The sequence below is a fragment of the Macrobrachium nipponense genome, chromosome 5 (assembly GCF_015104395.2).
Source record: "Macrobrachium nipponense isolate FS-2020 chromosome 5, ASM1510439v2, whole genome shotgun sequence".
In the NCBI taxonomy this organism is placed as follows: Eukaryota; Metazoa; Arthropoda; class Malacostraca; order Decapoda; family Palaemonidae; genus Macrobrachium; species Macrobrachium nipponense.
In genome coordinates, this window is record NC_061107.1 from 29,637,845 (window position 1) to 29,656,908 (window position 19,064).

General features: G+C 35.8%; 1 protein-coding gene across 2 annotated transcripts in view; it reads left to right on the forward strand.

The window, feature by feature from the left end:
- Nucleotides 1-729: 729 nt before the first annotated feature.
- Nucleotides 730-19,064, forward strand: part of LOC135215263 (glycoprotein-N-acetylgalactosamine 3-beta-galactosyltransferase 1-like) — a 29,636-nt gene continuing 11,301 nt past the window's right edge. The window contains exons 1-2 of one of the 2 annotated variants that reach the window (XM_064249799.1): nt 730-1,061; nt 18,124-18,272. In XM_064249799.1, coding sequence (XP_064105869.1) covers nt 1,025-1,061; nt 18,124-18,272 — 186 coding nt within the window. In that variant the 5' untranslated portion in view covers nt 730-1,024. Of the gene's footprint in view, nt 1,062-12,470; nt 12,769-18,123; nt 18,273-19,064 lie in introns of those variants that run through there. The other variant, XM_064249800.1, reaches the window with a different exon arrangement.

Here is a 19,064-nt window from a genome sequence, read left to right on the forward strand (position 1 = left end):
GAAGTTTAGTTAAGAAGTGTTAGAGAAAAAGAGACGTAACATAATAGGCAGTTGAAGATGAGCAAGAACACTGGGCTATGCTTTTTATGCAAAAAAGTAAGTGTAGAGAGAAAGGCTGGTGGATCTTTAAAAAAAAATACAAAAACAGATAAAGATATAGCTACTGCCTGATGTGAAGGCAGTCGTAGATCGATGGAGTGTATATATATATATATATATATATATATATATATAAATATATATATATATATGTGTGTGTGTGTGTGTGTGTGTGTGTGTGTGTGTGTGTGTGTGTGTGTATACACTTGTATGAGAGAGGAGACGGCGAATGAGTTCGCGTCCGCGTCCGCGTCCGCGAACCGAACCCAGTGTTTACATTGCGGTTGGGTATGGGTGACGTTTTCGAGTGGCTCCGAACTGTAACAAGTAAACAATAACGCAGCTGTTTTATAAAATACGACCAAGAACTGCCTACACGAATTCATTTTGAGACATCTCGTAGCTCAAAAAACGAGACTTGTTGGACAGTAACAATTGATTTCTTATGTTTTCGTTATTTTCGTGGAAAAGGAAACATTGAAATACATCTTTAGACCCTGTCGTAACTTCCACTGCTTTATATATATATATATATATATATATATATATATATATATATATATATAATATTATATAGTGTTTCGTCGACACGTAGACGCCCAACTGAAGTGAGCCAGTCGCCGTCGAAGCAGTGCAAGTGTGAACCGTGAGTGAATGTCTCGGCCCCTTGGGTACCCAGAAGCTAGCTCGAGCCTGTAGGAAGAAGAAGAGTTACAGAGCATGATTCCTCTAACGAATTGAAATAAACATTCAGAAGAAAAATAAAGTAAAGTTAAACTAAATAATGAGTAAAGTAAGCAAGGGAATGCAGCTTTGCACCTCATAAGCAGTGTAGTGTGCCCGCAACTGTGTTTGTGGATTGAGCGCTTAGGAATCAGAAACCAGGAACCAGACGACAACGTTAGCGAGGTGTCACAATTTCGAAATGGATCGTCAGACTCTTGTGGAAGCTATTGAAACTGGTGAGTACCTCTGGTTTTACCCTTTATTATCACATATATACGAAGATCTTCATAGACAAATGGAAACTTCCATCAAATTCTTACCTAGAGGTGATCAATTATATCGCTGTGAAGTTAAAAATCATGTCTAATAGTTACGTATTGTATCATGCAAATCCTGCATGAGCAAAATATAGTAATTGTCCTTTTGTTTATATATATATATATATATATATATATATATATATATATATATATATATATATATATATATATATAACTGAATCACGAAAATTTGGGACGTAATGAATATATAAATAAAGGTAAAAACCACGAAGGAAAGTGAAACGATAGAGTACCTTTATAAAAATATATATATATATATATATATATATATATAGATATATATATTATATTATATATAAAGGTACTCTAACACTTCACTTTCCTTCGTGGTTTTACCTTCATTTATATATTCATTACGTCCCAAATTTTCGTGATTCAGTTACATATATAATATGCATGGGAAACTTTATTATCATCTGAGGTACTCTGTCTAATAATCCTGGTGTGTCTCTGAATACCCATAAAAGGAATGAGGTACTTGGGAGTCAGTCGAGTGTGGCGATAATAAAATTTTTCATGCATATATATGTGTGTGCGTGTGCGAGGAATTTCTGATTTAAGAATCCTAGAAAAATAGGGGCCTCGGTTTTTGTCCTCCCAGATAGGGTCTGTCACAGGTTTGTTTATTTAAAGGGGTTTTTCGTTTTCATTATTTTGATGGCTCCAGCCTCCAGCGTCCATGGGCAATGACGCATCATGTGAAAGAAATACATAGAAGATTATATCTTCAATTCTTGTTTCCTCTAATCAAAGTCATCCCCCAGGGAATAGTATGAATAAAATCTTTTCATTGTAAAAGGTACCAGATTTTTACTTTAAATTTTTCAGTGAAGAAACTAAATATCACAAGAGTAAAAAGAAGCCAAAATAATACTCCTATGCTTTGCGAAACTGATTAAAATAAACATTTTATAAGGAAATGTTATGACAGTAAAAAGACATCACTTTGGGAAGATATCTTCTATATCATCCTTCAGGAAAGAATCGGTTTCGCTAAGAATTTGTGAATGCCAGGTTGACGGGAAATAAAGTGCTCTCTCTCTCTCTCTCTCTCTCTCTCTCTCTCTCTCTCTCTCTCTCTCTCTCTCTCTCTCTCTCTTTTCTGGTGATAGAAGTTCACTCTCGACGTGGTTCAGAAGTCACGTAAAGCCGTTGGTCCCGTTGCTGAATAACCACTGGTTCCATGCAACGTAAAAACACCATACAAACAAACAATCTCTCTCTCTCTCTCTCTCTCTCTCTCTCTCTCTCTCTCTCTCTCTCCGTACAAGTAATATAAACTCGTTTAGCTTACTTTTCGTTGGCCAATGTATTAAGGTTGTGGGTTATTATGAATGGAACTGCTGAAGTGTTACACAAACCATATGTATACACCATTATTCATTAATTGATATTTGTTATTTCAGAGTCTGAGCTGTATTCTTTGCAATTATGGTCAAATAATTATAGTATGTGCGTAAAACCAAAGAGTTAAATGTCAAACCTTTGCATGATTTATATGCACGACAACTGATTCTATCAAGATGTTCTCTATATAGTTAATTAAGGAACAAGGCTCCCTTGCAGACTATCGTATTCTTCAAGAAAAATAAGCAGCGCAGATGGACGATAATACCAGCAGTCACTAGAAATAACGAGCCGCTAAAACGGCGCTGGCCAAATGTCAACGATCCTTGAGTAAACATTCGCACGATTTGTCCTTTAGCTCCGTCATGTAACCCCGAGTAGCCGCCATAGAGGCTCACGTCCTATGGCGATCTCTTTCACTCCTCACCTCCCTTGATCCCTCAGAGATCTCCCCTCTGGGTCATTTGCCTCCCCATTGGCAGGGGATAGATATTTTACGCGCTTCGTAGCGACCTGATCGCCTCACCAACTGTCTCAACAGTCAAAATGATAATGAGAAGTCGCAGGCGTTTAAAGAGCGATATAGGCCTAGAGTCCTAGACCTTGGTGTATAATACCGTCTCACTCGACATTTTGTAATTGTTACATTTTACCTTTCTTGCGGTTCGATTCATCGGAGTACTATCCTACTCGGTCAAAGCCAAGTTTTAATCAGAGCGATTAAAATAACCATAAGACAAAAATGACAAAAAAACAAAAGACTGTTTTAAGGCCACTTTTTGTATGAAGATTCTGATAGCGATACTTAACGCGAGAAGTCAACAAGAAATACCCGAAATTGTTCATAAAGGTCCATTCACTATTTGTTTGGTCTTTGTTATTACTTCTTAGTGGTCTGTTTTCCACTTCTCAATATTTTTCCCTGTACTAGGGTGCTTTCCAAATGGATACCCATAGGCTTGTTTCATCTATATATTTTTTTCACTTCATACTGATGAAACTCCTTGTCGTAGGTATGGTGCTATATATTGTGGATTGGATAGCTTGCTTAACATTTGTTTATGTAGATTTTAGTCAGTTATTTAACGCAGACTTCTTTCTCGATGAAAATGTTTATCTCTGAGAATACCATATCTGATTCGACTGATAGAAAAAAATGGAAAAAATTTATATGTGTGTCATTGGTAAGAGAGGGTGGTCTGAGTTGGACGACGGCATGTTTAGATATGGATATAAAGGGCTCTTTAATTTTCAGAAACTTATGCCCAGTACAAACAACAACAACAATATAATAATAACAATAATAGACAACATCTGTGATACCAGGTGTCTGAGGGTTACCGCTTCTTGTGGAACACCTGTCAAAAAAACAAGTGTCGAGCCTACGTTTGCTTACTTGCCGGCAGATCCGGGTCACTTTATTGCTCAGTATATTTCCGAGTGTTATTAATTTATTGATATATCGATTACCGTAATTTCTGCCGTAGTAGAGGCACTTTTTTTATGTTATATGTACAAAAAACTGTCCTTACGTCCAATGCGATGGTATTACGGATCGGAGACCGAGCGCCTATCCTACAGCGAGCATAATGGGATGGCACAAAAATTGTTGCAAATAACAAAAAATTGAAAAACAAGACTAATTATTAAAGTAAACTGTAATAATGAAATATTGAAAACAAGCAAAATTATCCGTCTGTTATCACAAACTTACGAAAAAGTGCTTACGATACGTCAGCAGTTAGGCTGACAGCCATTTGCAATGAGTGGATGTAAACAAAGCATAGAGCCGCCTGTTGTTTATTTATGGTAAATTTCAAACAAAGTCCATACTTTATTTCAGTAATGTACTCTTACATTATTGTATTTCATGCACTGAATCATATATCTTTCTCTATAAAATTACTTTAGAATATCTTTCAATGAATGTATGAGAAAACATACTAAAATTGTTTTTTTTCCACAAATTTCTATTATTATAAAAAAAAAAAAAAAAAAAAAAAACTGCGCCTTATGCCTGGGTGCGTCTCTTACGCCGGCAAATACGGTATCTTTCCATCTAATGTCAATATTGTTTTTGTAAACGTGGTGGCTGTCAATACAATCACAAATTTACACATGTTCACAGCCCTGTGAATACCTACCCCCCCCCCCCCCCACACACCTCTCTCTCTCTCTCTCTCTTTCTCTTACACACACACACACACAGACCTGTAGTGCCAATTATATATACTTTGTATTTCCACATTGGTCATCCGTTAAACTTTTTTTTTGAATGAATACAATACCTTTGCAAATCATTCTTCCTAAATACCAGCTGCAGATTTCGAACACCCGTACTGAGTAACTCACCTCTTCTTTTACGCTACCGTCGTCCAATACTTCACTCCCATATGCATCAAGTGTTTCTATGCTTCCACCACTCATTCATTTTCTCTCCCTCCTTATCTCCAATCACCAGCATGAAAATGCTTATATTCACATTCACTGTAAATTCTTGTAAGCAATTTCAAACACTTTCATTAGCCTTTTGCAATTTCAAACGCTTTCTGTTATTATCCATAATCAACACTGTTTCATCTACAAACTTCACTTGTCATTCACGACTCCATTTTTTACCTCATAACCTTGACCCTGCTCGTCATTTGACTGACCTGTCTCTAACTTCTAGTATCACTAACCATAATGATACTAAATAGCTATGGATACAAAAGATAACCTCTTTTCTCACTCAGTTTTATATAAAACTAGTCACACTCCTTCTTTGTATCTAAAGTACGTTTTGTTGTAATCAAGAGAGTTTTTAATCACCCTCAACAAATAACCCTGCGTACTATAAGCCCTCAACATTAGGTTTATGTCTACATCGTCATCAGCTCTTTCTAGGTATATGAAATCTACATAATGCTTTTTCTTTTACTTTCAAACTTCTCACGTAACAGAGAAGTGGTAGGAAAGTTAGCTGAGGTAAAAAGATCAACGAGAGTGTTTTAAGACTGTGATCATGTGGGGAAAATAGAGAACGAATCCGAAGATGTTTGGAGGAAGAAACATTGGGACCAAATGCCCATAAAATACAGGAAGCATTGGGGCGCGTTCAAGAAAGTGCGTTGTGTGTAAGAGGTTTGGTTATGGTGTTGATGAGTCTTCTGTGTAGGGCCTGAAATGGTTAATGTTATGAAAGTTTTTGTAAGGGGTTGATTCAGTATTTCAACCATGCATTTGATGACTAAAAAGTTAAGTATATCTTAGTTTTACCAGACCACAGAGCTGATTAACCGCTCTCCTAGGGCTGGCCCGAAGGATTAGATATTTTTTTACGTGGCTAGGAACCAATTGGTCACCTAGCAACGGGACCTAAAGCTTATTGTGGGATCCGAACCACACTATATCGAGAAATGAATTTCTATCACCAGAAATAAACTCCTCTGATTCCGCGTTGCCGAGCCGAGATTCGAATTTCGGACCACCGGATTGGCAGCCGAGCGTGAAAACCATTCGTCCAGCGAGGAACTATTTGATGTCTAGGCCAGTCCCTTATGACGCTCCTGATTGGTTGTTGATAAGCCAGTCACAGGGCTGGAAACTCTCAGTCTCTCGAGAGAGTTCACATAGGCAGGAAGTATATCCACCTCTCCTGAGGGGTGCTTTTGAAAGACGCATCCCTCAGGAGAGGTGGAATATACATACTGCTTATGTGAACTCTCGAGAGAGACTGAGAGTTTCCAGCCCTGTGATTGGTTTACCAACAGGAATCAGGACCGTCACAAGGGACGGGCCTAGACGTCAGATGCACGGTTGATGTGAATCTACCATAGTATTGCATTGAAGGGGAATCCTTTCTATTTATTTACTGCTGAGATGCAAAGTTCTCTGATTGGAAAACAAATTCTAAAATGTAGTGCATAGATTATCCTGTTGTTATATCTTTGTAAAAGTATTCTGCGAATAATCCCAGATATGCATTTTTAATAATTAATCTAATACTGCAGTCATTTACAGGAAATTTTGAATATCTATGTTTTTTTATATATATTAAGTTTAAAGTTTTAGTGAATTACTGCACCAATCTTCTACAGTAACAGACAAAGTGTTGTACTTGTCAGACTCCTGTCGATGTTTTGAAGTGGTGGGTGTAGAAATACCTTACAATTTACCGTTTAGTGCACTTGTTCTCATGAAAGCCGGTTTATATAAAAACCACGTCACTCTCTGAAGTCAAAGCACCGTTTTCCATTGGCTCTTATCCAGATGAAATCATGTGTGGGACTTTTGGGGAAAATGTTGGTACCTGCATAGTGGATGCCATTCCGCACGTAGCACATCATCCGTTTTCTCTGGCATTAAAGTTATATATATATATATATATATATATATATATATATATATATATATACATATATATATATGCATAACGTTCGTCAGAGGTTTGCAATTAACCTCAACTTATCAGGACGTTTGTGTTTATAGCTTTCTGATTAAGGTAAATGGTGTAATTCGTACTGCTCGTCGCTTCTGCTAAATTTCTAAAAGTAAGATATTGAGGATTGTTCTCTTAAATTTTCGAAGGTAATCTGTTTTTTCCTTAAATTTTCTATGATAATCTAGTTTTTTTCTTAGATTTTCTAATAATTTAGTTTTTTTCTTAAATTTTGTACGATAATCTAGTTTTTTCTTAATTTTTGTACGATAATCTAGTTTTTCCTAATTTTTCGAAGTTAATCTATTTTTTCCTAATTTTTCGAAGTTAATCTATTTTTTCCTTGAATTTTCGAAGGTAATCTTTTTTTCCCTAAATTTTCTAAGATAATCTGTTTTTTTCTTAAATTTTGAAAGATAATTTAGTTTTTTCCTTAAATTTTCGAAGGTAATCTGTTTTTCCTTAAATTTTCTAAGATAATCTAGTTTTTTTTATTAAATGTTGTAAGATAATCTAGATTTTTTCTCAAATTTTCGAGGGTAATCTGTTTTTCCTTGAATTTCCGAGGGTAATCTCTTTTTTCCTTTAACTTTCGAAGGTAATCTGTTTTTTCATTAAATTTTCTAAGATAATCTGGTTTTTTCTTAAATTTTCGAAGGTAATCGTTGCAATTTCAGGAATCAAGATCGTGTTTGAACTAACGTGTTTTGATTATTAAAATCGACTAACTGACCATCCTGTAATAGTCAACTTTTTCGCCTGTTACATTACCTTTATTACTTTAGTTGTAATTTTAAGTTTTGTAATTGTGCTATAATTTACTTTTAATGGCCACAACCTTTTTTTATATTTTCTTATTTTCCTATAAAATGTCTACCTTAAATCTCGCAATTTAATATTTTTATTTTTGAAATAAAAAACTTTCCAATGAGCTCATATAAAAAATAGACATATATAAATGAAAACCACAAGTTAGTGCATCTCGAAACGAAATGAACAAATTTTGAGAAGGATTTGAGTTTCTGCAGTAGCTAGAAAACTGCACATTTCTTCTTCTTCCCAGAAGTTAATCTTATATCGTTCATACGGTTTTAAATGGACGTCAGTTTTTTTTTGAGCGAGTGGCTCTAAATTAATGTTAATCAAGTAAGAGATACTTCTTCATACTGAGGCGTCTGTTCAGCTCGATATTTCTCAAGAAACGTCGAGGATGCATGGGAATAACATTTATTTTATTTACGTCATTAGGTTTCTTTAACAAAGCAAATATTCCAGAGTATTGCAGAAATATCAATGAAGTACAAAAACCACTGCAGGCTGTATCAACAGAGGGTCAAGGTCCCGGAAGGGTACGTGCCTTGACAAACCCAGAGTGATGTTCTCATCAAAGCTAAGGTCCTGCGGTAGTAATCAAGAACAAATAAGCTCATCCCACCACCTACTATCCCTTTGCACGGTTAGGATGGGTTTCCAATGACGCCACAAAGCGCTCATTCACCCTAGCGGAATGAGCGAAAACTCAGTGGCGTCGCGTGGCCGTTACTCCTCGGTCGCGAATTATGATGATTCGTTAATGTCTCCTTATGAGGAGATACTGATAATTGTCAATACTTTCATTTCTCTTCAGATGAAACTTCATTTGAGTTTCCCAGATTACCTTCCTGTTGCTTGTATGTATCAAAGGACGCCGCACTTGGCTGCAAATGCAAAGTGATGTCATCGGTCATCTCCTTGCAAACACATGCACCACTCTTAGCCTTGTGTATCTTTTTGAAAATGCACACCCCAGCAAGGTGACATTGCAGGAGATATTAGAGTTCACAAATCCAGATGGCTTATGCGCTTGAATGGTAACGTTCCCAACGACATCATTTCGAACAACAGAGTTTGTTATTGTAAGATCCCACACGGCATATCTCTGTTTATGATGATGGACATCATAAGCCTAATTTATATCCATTTGTCTCTCATCTATCAGAATTTAAGGTGTTTGCATTGTCTCGAGCATGTTATGGAAGAAATCACATCAATCGCTATACCGATCTTTAAAAAGTGTATGTTGTTTCGATGCCATATAGTATTGTTTTTTCTTAACCTCTGTATTATAGGCATCGGTGTATGCCAGGACCACTGCACTCATATCTAAATCAAGACCACCCAGCCCCGTGATCTTGCCTCACTTTTAATGATAGTCCGTCTATGTTTAGAGCGATAGAAAAACATTGTCGTAATTAAAAAAAAAAATAATAATAATGATAAACGTAAATAAATTGGAAAAAATGCTGAAGGTTACGGGAAAAACCAGTGTTTATTACATTTTAAGCGTCCTGTATAAACAATTTTGAAAATATTTTCATTCAGAAGCTTACGAGCGTATTATGATAATAATAATAATTTTAACTTCCTAGAATATCTCGCTGTACAGTAGTAAGGTGACACACTTCAGCTTTGATCTCACAAATACTCGTCGACGAAAAAATAACTTCTTAGTCATTTAGGCAAAAATGATAAATCAAAGGCAGTGAGAACTCTGATTCAGGTCCACTTTCCCCAAGGCCTAGACCTTTAGGCCTTGACTCTTCCTGCTCGCTATTCACGTAACACCCGTTAGGAGACCACATTTCACATCAATCTGTCCAAGGTCTATAGATTTAAGTTTAACTTATATACTATCATCCCCGTTATCGTTCAGCTACGGAATACTTTTTTTATGCTTCTTTTTTTTATCACATTCTTAACATTATATCTTTTCCCTTTCTTTCGTTTTCTGTTTGCTTGTCGGCCTCAGAGAGATGAAGCCTCCAAGTTCTCTTTTACCCCACTTCCGCTGCCCCCTTCTTTTTTATATAGAAGGAAATAATCTTTGGTTTTCTCGCTGGTGACTTCTCCAGAGCTGTATATGTAGTTTTCTGTTTCATAAGTGTATTTTTCTTGAATGGAATGAATACGTATAGACATACGATACACTTCATATATCCACTCGTGCGCATGTGCTTAGACTGATAAACTGAAAACTGGAAGAGACACGCCCACAAAATTGGTGAAAGAGAAGGGATAAAAAAAAAGTCTTTTTAATGTATTTTAATAAGTTTTACAAGAAACAGCGTAACGGAATATAAAAGAATAATGATAACTGAATTGGCAATAAACTGTTTGAAAAAACCAACATTATTCGGTATGAAATGGCAGTTACGTTCGCTGGATATTAAACCATGCACCCTCTCGCCAGACTCCTGAGCGCGGCCATGGACCGAAGCGTGCTTATGTTGAGGTAATTAACCTTAATCATTTGCATGAGGTGCTTTGATTAGAAGAGTCCCTTTTAAATTCGTTCCCTTATAAACACTTCACCAGTCTCTGCAACGTTACTTAACTATAACAAAGCTTTTGCTCTGAATGTGCCAGAACGAAACAAAAGAGCGGCGTTTATGCAGCGGAAATCCTGAGGGGAAAAAGAACAATAGAGAAGGTTTTGGTTCGGTGCCATTGCGTTGTTTCAATTTGCTTGTTTATATATGCAAATCTACGACGGCGCTTGGGAACAATCAATGACCTCACAGTTTGACTTAATTGAAGACCGCCAGCATCATTCACTCATAGGAAACTACAATGGGAAGATATATTAGGCAAATGAACCGTTAAAAATAGAAATGAAAACAGGATTAGTGACCAAGGAATTCATGCCCGGTTAATGTAGCGAGAATAAGTTTAGAGACCGAGTTCGATATGTCATTACAAAATAGAGCCAAGCGAATTTATTTTCAAATGAAACTGGCTTTCTGTTTGAACAAAACCGATAAAAACGCAGTTCGTGAACGACCACTGCCACTGAACACATGATGACATCGGCGTTGAATTCCCCGTTTCGGGTGTTTGTGTGCATGAGGCTTTCAACCAAGTTTTTATTGCTCTCCTTCTCTAGTCCCAACTCCCAGTGATACAAAGTAGGATTCGCTTGTTTTTTGTTTTTTCCCTTTATTTTCTTATTGTTAAAAGCAAATCGATTATCGCCGTTCTTACATTCATGCATAATATTTAATTAGTAAAAAGAGAAAGAATAGGGATTAAATGTTGTGGAGCAAGAAGAGAAGAAAATGCCTTCCAAACTATTGCTCTTTTCTTGCATGCTTTCAGTTAACAACTAGTTCCAACTGCAGTGATAGAGAGCGCTGCCATAATATGATTACATTCTTTTGCCTTCACTCCTTTCATGATGTATAGCTAATCTCTTTCGCTCCAAACATTTGTTTTATATAAGCTGATTTTCTGGTTGGAACTTGGACAAGTCCAACATAGATTAATAAGTACTCTGCAAAATTTTGTATGAGTTTTTTTGAACGTAGACTTTCCTTATTCGTTACAGGAGCTTTAGTTTTTAGATTTACTGTTCAATTTATGTCACACTTGTCAAATAATTATGTATTTTAGGAGATGATTTCAATATGGAATTCTGTAGCCAGTACTATAAAGGCATTTAAATTACATAAAAATCAAATGTCTTCGAAAATTACGGAACAGGAACCTGGCTTTCTTTGAAATCAAGGTAATTACGCGCATAAATGAAAAATAAATTAATACTGAAGCAAAGATACGTCATCAAGCGCGTTCTGCATTAACATTCACAAACCTTTTTCACAGTTTTGACCACCAATGATTCCATTTTTTTTGTGGTTACGAAAGTGACTACCATAATAACATAAACAAAAAGTTATCTTTCGTTATTATAACAATGATTTGACTAAATATGTCAATATTTGGCTATCTGTTTTCCTAACGAGAATTCTGTAAGGCAAAATTTGTTGAGTAGAGTATTAGTGCCATATTTTTTGCCTACTAGTATAGGTCCGTAGTTGCATAATATGGATACAATGATAAGCATCTGCAAAGGCATAAGGCTTGTGCAAGTATACTACATAATACACACACACACACACACATATATATATATATATATATATATATATATATATATATATATATAGAGAGAGAGAGAGAGAGAGAGAGAGAGAGAGAGAGAGAGAGAGAGAGAGAGAGAGAGAGAGAGTAACGACGATGAATCGAGGGCCACAACACATGATACCTAGACCATGACCATGTTTAGTTCTCCGCATATAACATAAAGTTTATCGTTTTACCGTGTTATTGACTGATGAAAAGGCAACAATTACTCCTCGAGAAGCGGTTCCTTCAAGCGGCGTTTACTATTAACGCCAAATGCAACGTGTAACTGTAATTCAGCAGTCCACTGGAATCCAGTTACTTCATAATAATGAGACTTTATGGTTACGGTCGAGAGACTAACGGCTTACCTGCGACCACCTTTTTCCTGACCAGTTTAAAGAAGCTTTAATCATAGCTTTGCATCATGGGACAAGATTGGCATGTAAACACAGGCTGGATTCTAAATGACAGCTGTTTTGAAACTGGAAACGGTAGGAAATATAACCTGAGGTTAGTTAACGAAAAGGTGACGCAATTCACGACTTGCCACCTGCGAGAGAGGATTAAACTATAGCGGGCAACTCGCCTTAGAGCGATCGCTTCTCTCAGCCAGCAGTGTAGAGTGGGTTTAGTCGTTGTAGAGAACGCCGCTTATTCCGTGCCGTGTATCTTTCTAAAGGTGCTGCAGTGCATTGTATCCTTTAACTAAACCATTTTATCTTTGGATTGACTTACACGATCACAAGAAAGTTTTTACTCGTTGGAAAGGACCTGCCTACAAAATGGATTGTACTAGACTGCTACGTGAAACTGACTCGGGCAAACAAGGAGCGAGTTAACGGAACACTCTATGATCGGTTTCGACAAGAAATTTTCACGGAACGGTTTGGAAAGGTGGGTAATAATAAAGTTAGAAATATGCTATTTTATTGTGTTTACTGTCGCTACTAAATATGGGGCATTTCTGCGCCAGACGTAAATTTATTTTTTTCTGTAATTCCTTTTAAGTCATGAAGATGAATCTTGACAGGTTCCAGCTTCCGGTACTGGTAGATACATGTTGATATTCATGCATATCGTGTTTGACCGTGACAGATGAAGTTGAAAATGTGTAAATGGTATATAAAATATTGAAATGTGTATATTCTGCAACCGGTTAACAAAATATGTTGATAACTACCAGAAACAATAGACTAGGGCCTGTTTCATTTTGTCCACACTTTAGTTCTTCAGACTCCGTTAAATATTCAGTTTTCCAGAATGCACCTTCACCCTTAAGAAACTAAACAATGCAAAGAACGCAGTTGTTCCGATACCGACATATAGTTTTATATATAACAAATCATTCGGTTCATAGTGGAAAGTGTCGGTATCCAGCCCCCTGGGTTATTCATACTCGAGTACAATAATACGAACAAGTTAGACGTGAACATGGCAATGGAATTTGACTTAATATAGGGCGTTTGACCCTTCGTATAGGCTGTCTTCAGGGGCTTCCTCAGAAAAAAATGCAGTGGAGGGGGCAGGGGAATGATTTAGAGATTGCTGTTGGGGAAGGGTCTAAGGGGGTATCCCTTCCCCCTTTTTGAAAAAAAAAAATGTTTCCCCAAGTGCTTAGATGCAAAATGGTGGCACTTTCTTATTGTTATTGACAAGATTGGAAGCGATCCCGACGACTCCAACAATAGTCGTAAACTATACTCGTTTTTTTTTTTCATCTGTCCAGCCGCCTGTGGTGTTTGTGTATGGTAACACTGCGTCCGGGGCTTTTAGATAGTCACATTCAGCTTACATTCAACAATAATAACAAAATCCTATTTCGAATATTAAATTATTAAAACGCGTTTCAGTTGCAAATGTACACCCAAATATCCTTTTATTTACCTAAAATTTACGTATAGCGTAACTATTTAAAGCCCGGGAAGCAGTGTTACCATGTGAAAACACCACAGGCGGATGGACAGATGGAAAAAAACAGTATCGTACTAACAGAAACTCGAATAAGACAAAACTGAATAAACAAGTGAGCAATATTCATGGTACTTTATTTAGTTTGTATTTTCAATGTAATTTTGTATTCATTTTGTATTTTCCATGCAATTTTTTTTTTATTTTCCGGAAATTCCAGTGGGGCAAATGCCCCCTTCCCCCCATCCCAGCTGCGGACGCCCATGGCTGTCTTGGCACGTGTTCATTGTTTTTACTTCTCTTGTTCATACTTTCATAACTTTTATTCTTAATATATATCTAGCAATGACATATTGACGGTGATCCGTTTCTCAGTAAAACTTGAACCATTACGGAATTCATTAAGATGTTGTCCTTCCGAATAAACAATAAACGTTCTCTCTCTCTCTCTCTCTCTCTCTCTCTCTCTCTCTCTCTCTCTCTCTCTAAATACATTAATAAAATAGAAATCGCAATACATTTGAATGCTATAATACCATAATGACCAAGATTTACTGCCGTTTCTGTTGTTGTTGTTCTTTTTTAGAATTTTTTCTTTATATGAATATGGGATGAAGCTTCGTTTTTATGTAGTCTCCTTCAGCAAAGGTTTACGAGGCATCTTTGGAACCGAGTCATCCCAATAGACATAATGAAACCTATCATGAGTTTGGTATCGTTGTTTGTTTTACAAATGAAAGAAATTAAAGAGAAGACTCGAGTTCGACCGAGTTTGAAATCAAGGTACATGAAAGAAGCGCTTAAAAATTAAACGAAAATGGGGAAATACCTCAAATATTTGCATGGCGGATACTTCGTTTTGCTGGAGAGGCAAAATTTACTCTTCCGTCTCAACATTACGGTAAAAACATCTCTAGCAGAGAAAAGATTATTTTGTCAGTTTTCATATTAGAAGTTCTATATATATATATATATATATATATATATATATATATATAGTAAGGAACACACACGCACACACACACACACACATATATATATATATATATATATATATATATATATATATATGTGTGTGTGTGTGTGTGTGTGTGTGTGTGTGTGTGTTTGTTTGTTTGTGTGAGTAAATATATATATATATATATATATATTATATATATATATATATATATATATATATATATATATGTGTGTGTGTGTGTGTGTGTGTGTGTATGTATATATATATATATATATATATATATATATATATATATATATATAGTATATATATATTATATGTGTTTATATATATATATATATATATATATATATATATATATATATATATATATATATACTGTCAAAATTCTCGAAAAGGAATAAATGAATAATTGATTCAATATATGATGAATTTGGAATTAAACGGAATAATGGTTTAAAAAGAAGGAAAACCCAGCCGTTGTATGGTCAAAAATAGCAAATGACGGTGAGGCTGGAAATCCAAAGACACAGATAATGATTGAATTTAATTAGTTAAAGTTGCAAGTACTATAGTAGATTCACATCAACCGCGCATTTGATGTCGTAGGCCAGTCCCTTACGACGCTCCTGATTGGCTGTTGATAAGCCACTCACAGGGCCGGAAACTCTCGGTCTCTCGAGAGAGTTCATATAGGCAGGAAGTATATCCACCTGCCTATGTGAGCTCTCGAGAGAGACTGAGAGTTTCCAGCCCTATGATAGGCTTATCAACAGCCAATCAGCAGCGTCGTAAGGGACTGGCATAGACATCTGATGCACCGAAAATGTGAATCTACTATAGTGTCGAGTTCCGTTTCTCTGTCCTGAGAGGAAGTCGCCCATTGTAGGTATCTCGGAGTGTGTTTTTATGCACCATTTCCTCTCAACCGATATTCATTTCACCATACATAAAGGACCTACGATTCATAAGAAATATAACTCTTGAAATAACAAATTTATCCTGGAAAAATAATTCTATATCATATTTAACGTAAGTAGATTCAGGAAGCCTTAACAGAGAACTAGCTTCGTGCAATGACGTCAATTTCTTAAATGAAAAGTCGTAACTGTGCAAAGAATAAATTTAATTTGCGCAGTTAAATTTGTTAGAACGAAATATAATGCGCCTTAGTGGCGTGATCGGTATAGTGTTGGCGTGCCACCACGCTGGCCGCGAGTTCAGTTCTCCGGCATTCCATTGAGGTGTGAGAGATGTGTATTTCTGGTGATAGAAGTTCACTCTCGACGTGGTTTCAGAAGTCACGTAAAGCCGTTGGTCCCGTTGCTGAACAACCACTGGTTCCATGCAACGTAAAAAAAAACACCATACATATAAACATATAGAACGAAATATGAATGGTTAGGAAAAAAAAAAAAAAACAGAAACAAGTTAAATGGGAATTATAGCGATCGAGTCCTTTGCTTGAATTTTTTATCGACGTGTTGGCGACCGTGATTCGAGCCGTAGCGCACAAATCAGTCAAAAGAACAGAGCGGACATACTAAGCCCGCATAAAAACCCTCACCTGACTTATGTTCCGTAAGATGCTGGTTTAGTGCTCGCCTACCGATTCGTTAGTCCCGATTTCGATTCCCCGCTCTGCCAATGTGGAATCAGAGGAATTTGTTTCTGGTGATTAGAAATTAATTTCTCGAAATAATGTGGTTCGGATCCCACAATAAGCTGCAGGTCCCGTTGCTAAGTAACCAATTGGTTCCTAGCCACGTAAAAATATCTAATCCTACGGTCCAGCCCCAGGAGAGCTGTTAATCAGCTCAGAACAACTCCAAGGCAGAATCAAAGCCTATTGAGCTGCCAAACAGTCAGTTTCAAGAGGCATCCAGGCTCAATAGTAAACAAACAAATTTGTATATTACACTTTTACCATTAAACCATTGCCTCCTGTTTAAACCATCACCAAAGTAAACAAAGGACTTATATTGTATTCTTGAATACAAATGAGAAAAATACTACACAAAAAGTATTAAGCTATTTCTTTACAGGCCTGTACCGAGGTAGTGGGGGGGAGGGAGGGGCGGTCGGCGATGGGGGTTCGAACGAACCCCCCCTCCAAATTTCTGGAAGTCCATATTTTCTGTGACTATCCTCTTCATTGAACTGTACTTACAAAGTAATAAATACTTATTGTTTTTTGTTAAATCAAAGTATGAAACATAAAAAAATAAAGTAATATGCATGTTGTTGTTAACATAATAAATGAAGCAATCAGTAAAACTGAAGAAATAATCTTGAATTTCAGTGCATACATTATAAGTACGTAAAATTTTGCCAACCAAAGCCAGTACTTTGAATAATATCCAATCGGGTAGAAGGGCATAGACCCCATAGGTACCCAATTTATCTTCTTACGCATAGGTACTCAAATTTATCTTCTTAATATAACTAAAATAACATTTTCAAGTATTTCATCTTGTATATACTACCTACGTATATATGCATTGACATTTGTAGAAGAAAAGGTCAGTTTTGGGAAAAACGCCCCCCCCCCCCCCCCCCCCCCCCCCCCCCACCCCCCCCCCCCCCCCCCCCCCCCCCCCCCTCCCCCCCCCCCCCCCCCCCCCCCCCCCCCCCCCCCCCCGAAAAAAAACTCTCCACACCAAGTTTTCTAAATTTAAATTTTTTTTTTTTTTAATGTAGAACTTTGGAATAACCAGAAAATTTACCGTATTTTCTTGTACACGTTGAGAATTATTGTAGGCATAAAAATTATTACCAGAGCGTTTTTTGTTGCTGCTCTTAAGGTAAGGAAGTCGTGCCCTCGGAAAAAGAAGCAGGTTAATTAACCGCAATTCCAGAAAATAATTGTTAAGAAATCTTACAAGACAAAGTAGATAGTGTGTGTATTATATGTATTATAACACACACACATATTTATATAAAACCATCTTTATTTACTCTGTCTTGTAGGATTTATTTACTCCTTTTCAAGATTTTCGACAGTGAAATTATTACAATGAAATTGCTTCAAGAATATTGTTTGTTGAATCTGCAGTCTACAAATAACAGGAATTCATATTTATTAGACATACGTACTTGGGGTTTTATTGTTATCTGCTTGTTGTCAGCGCTATACTCAGATGTTAATTTCATCAGTAAGAAGACCATGATAAAAATGTTTTTGTATTTTTATCCCTGCATTAAAAAAAAAAATCACATTTCCTGATTGGGTAATGAAATGAACAGCCCACATTGGATGTGGTTTAGTCCTCACAATAAATGAATAATTCAATTATCACTGCTCTTTAAAACATGATTAAATATAATCTCATTTCCTTGCAAATGAAGTCGTATTACGATTTCCCTTTTCTCACGAACAGGTAACGACAAAATGGTGCGAAGCTTACGGTCGCTGGGTCGTACCGTATCCACATTCTGCCTGGGATTCTCCCTGGGGATAGTTCTCCACGTCTTCGTCGCCTTCACAGTCGAGATGAGCAGCGTGCGGAGAGGCGCCCAAATGAATGAGGTATTTACTGGCCGAGAACTGATGGATTTTTAATTGTGACCTGACTTGGGAGTGTGAGAGAGATTCGCCTAACGTGTAAGGGAAACGGCTCGATGCAGAATTATACTCACACACACACACACGCAATATGTATATAATATATATATATATATATACTATTATATATATATATATATATATATAAATATATATATATATATATATATTATATTTTATATTATATATATATATAACTATATATATATATATATATATATATATATATATATATAATAAATATGTGTGTGTGTGTGTGTGTGTGTGTGTGTTATTTTATAACTATATATTATTATATATATATATCTTATATATATATATATATATATATATATATATATATATATATCTATTTTTGTTATTTATGTATTATACAGTTATTTATATTATATATATACATATATATATATAATATATTATTTAATATTTAGAGTTAGTTATCATATAATATATATACGTATTATATAATATTATATATATAATAGATATATATAATTATATATATATATATACATATATATATATATATATATATATATTATATATATATAGATCTATATGTGTGTGTGTGGTGTGTGGTGTGTGTGTATGTGTATAGTTATTTAGTTATTATATATCATAGATAATATTATATATTATATATAGATATAATATAGATATCTATATTATATTTACTATATATATGTGTGTGTGTTGTGTGTGTGGTGGTGTTAGTTTATAACTATATATATATACAATATAGATATATATATATAT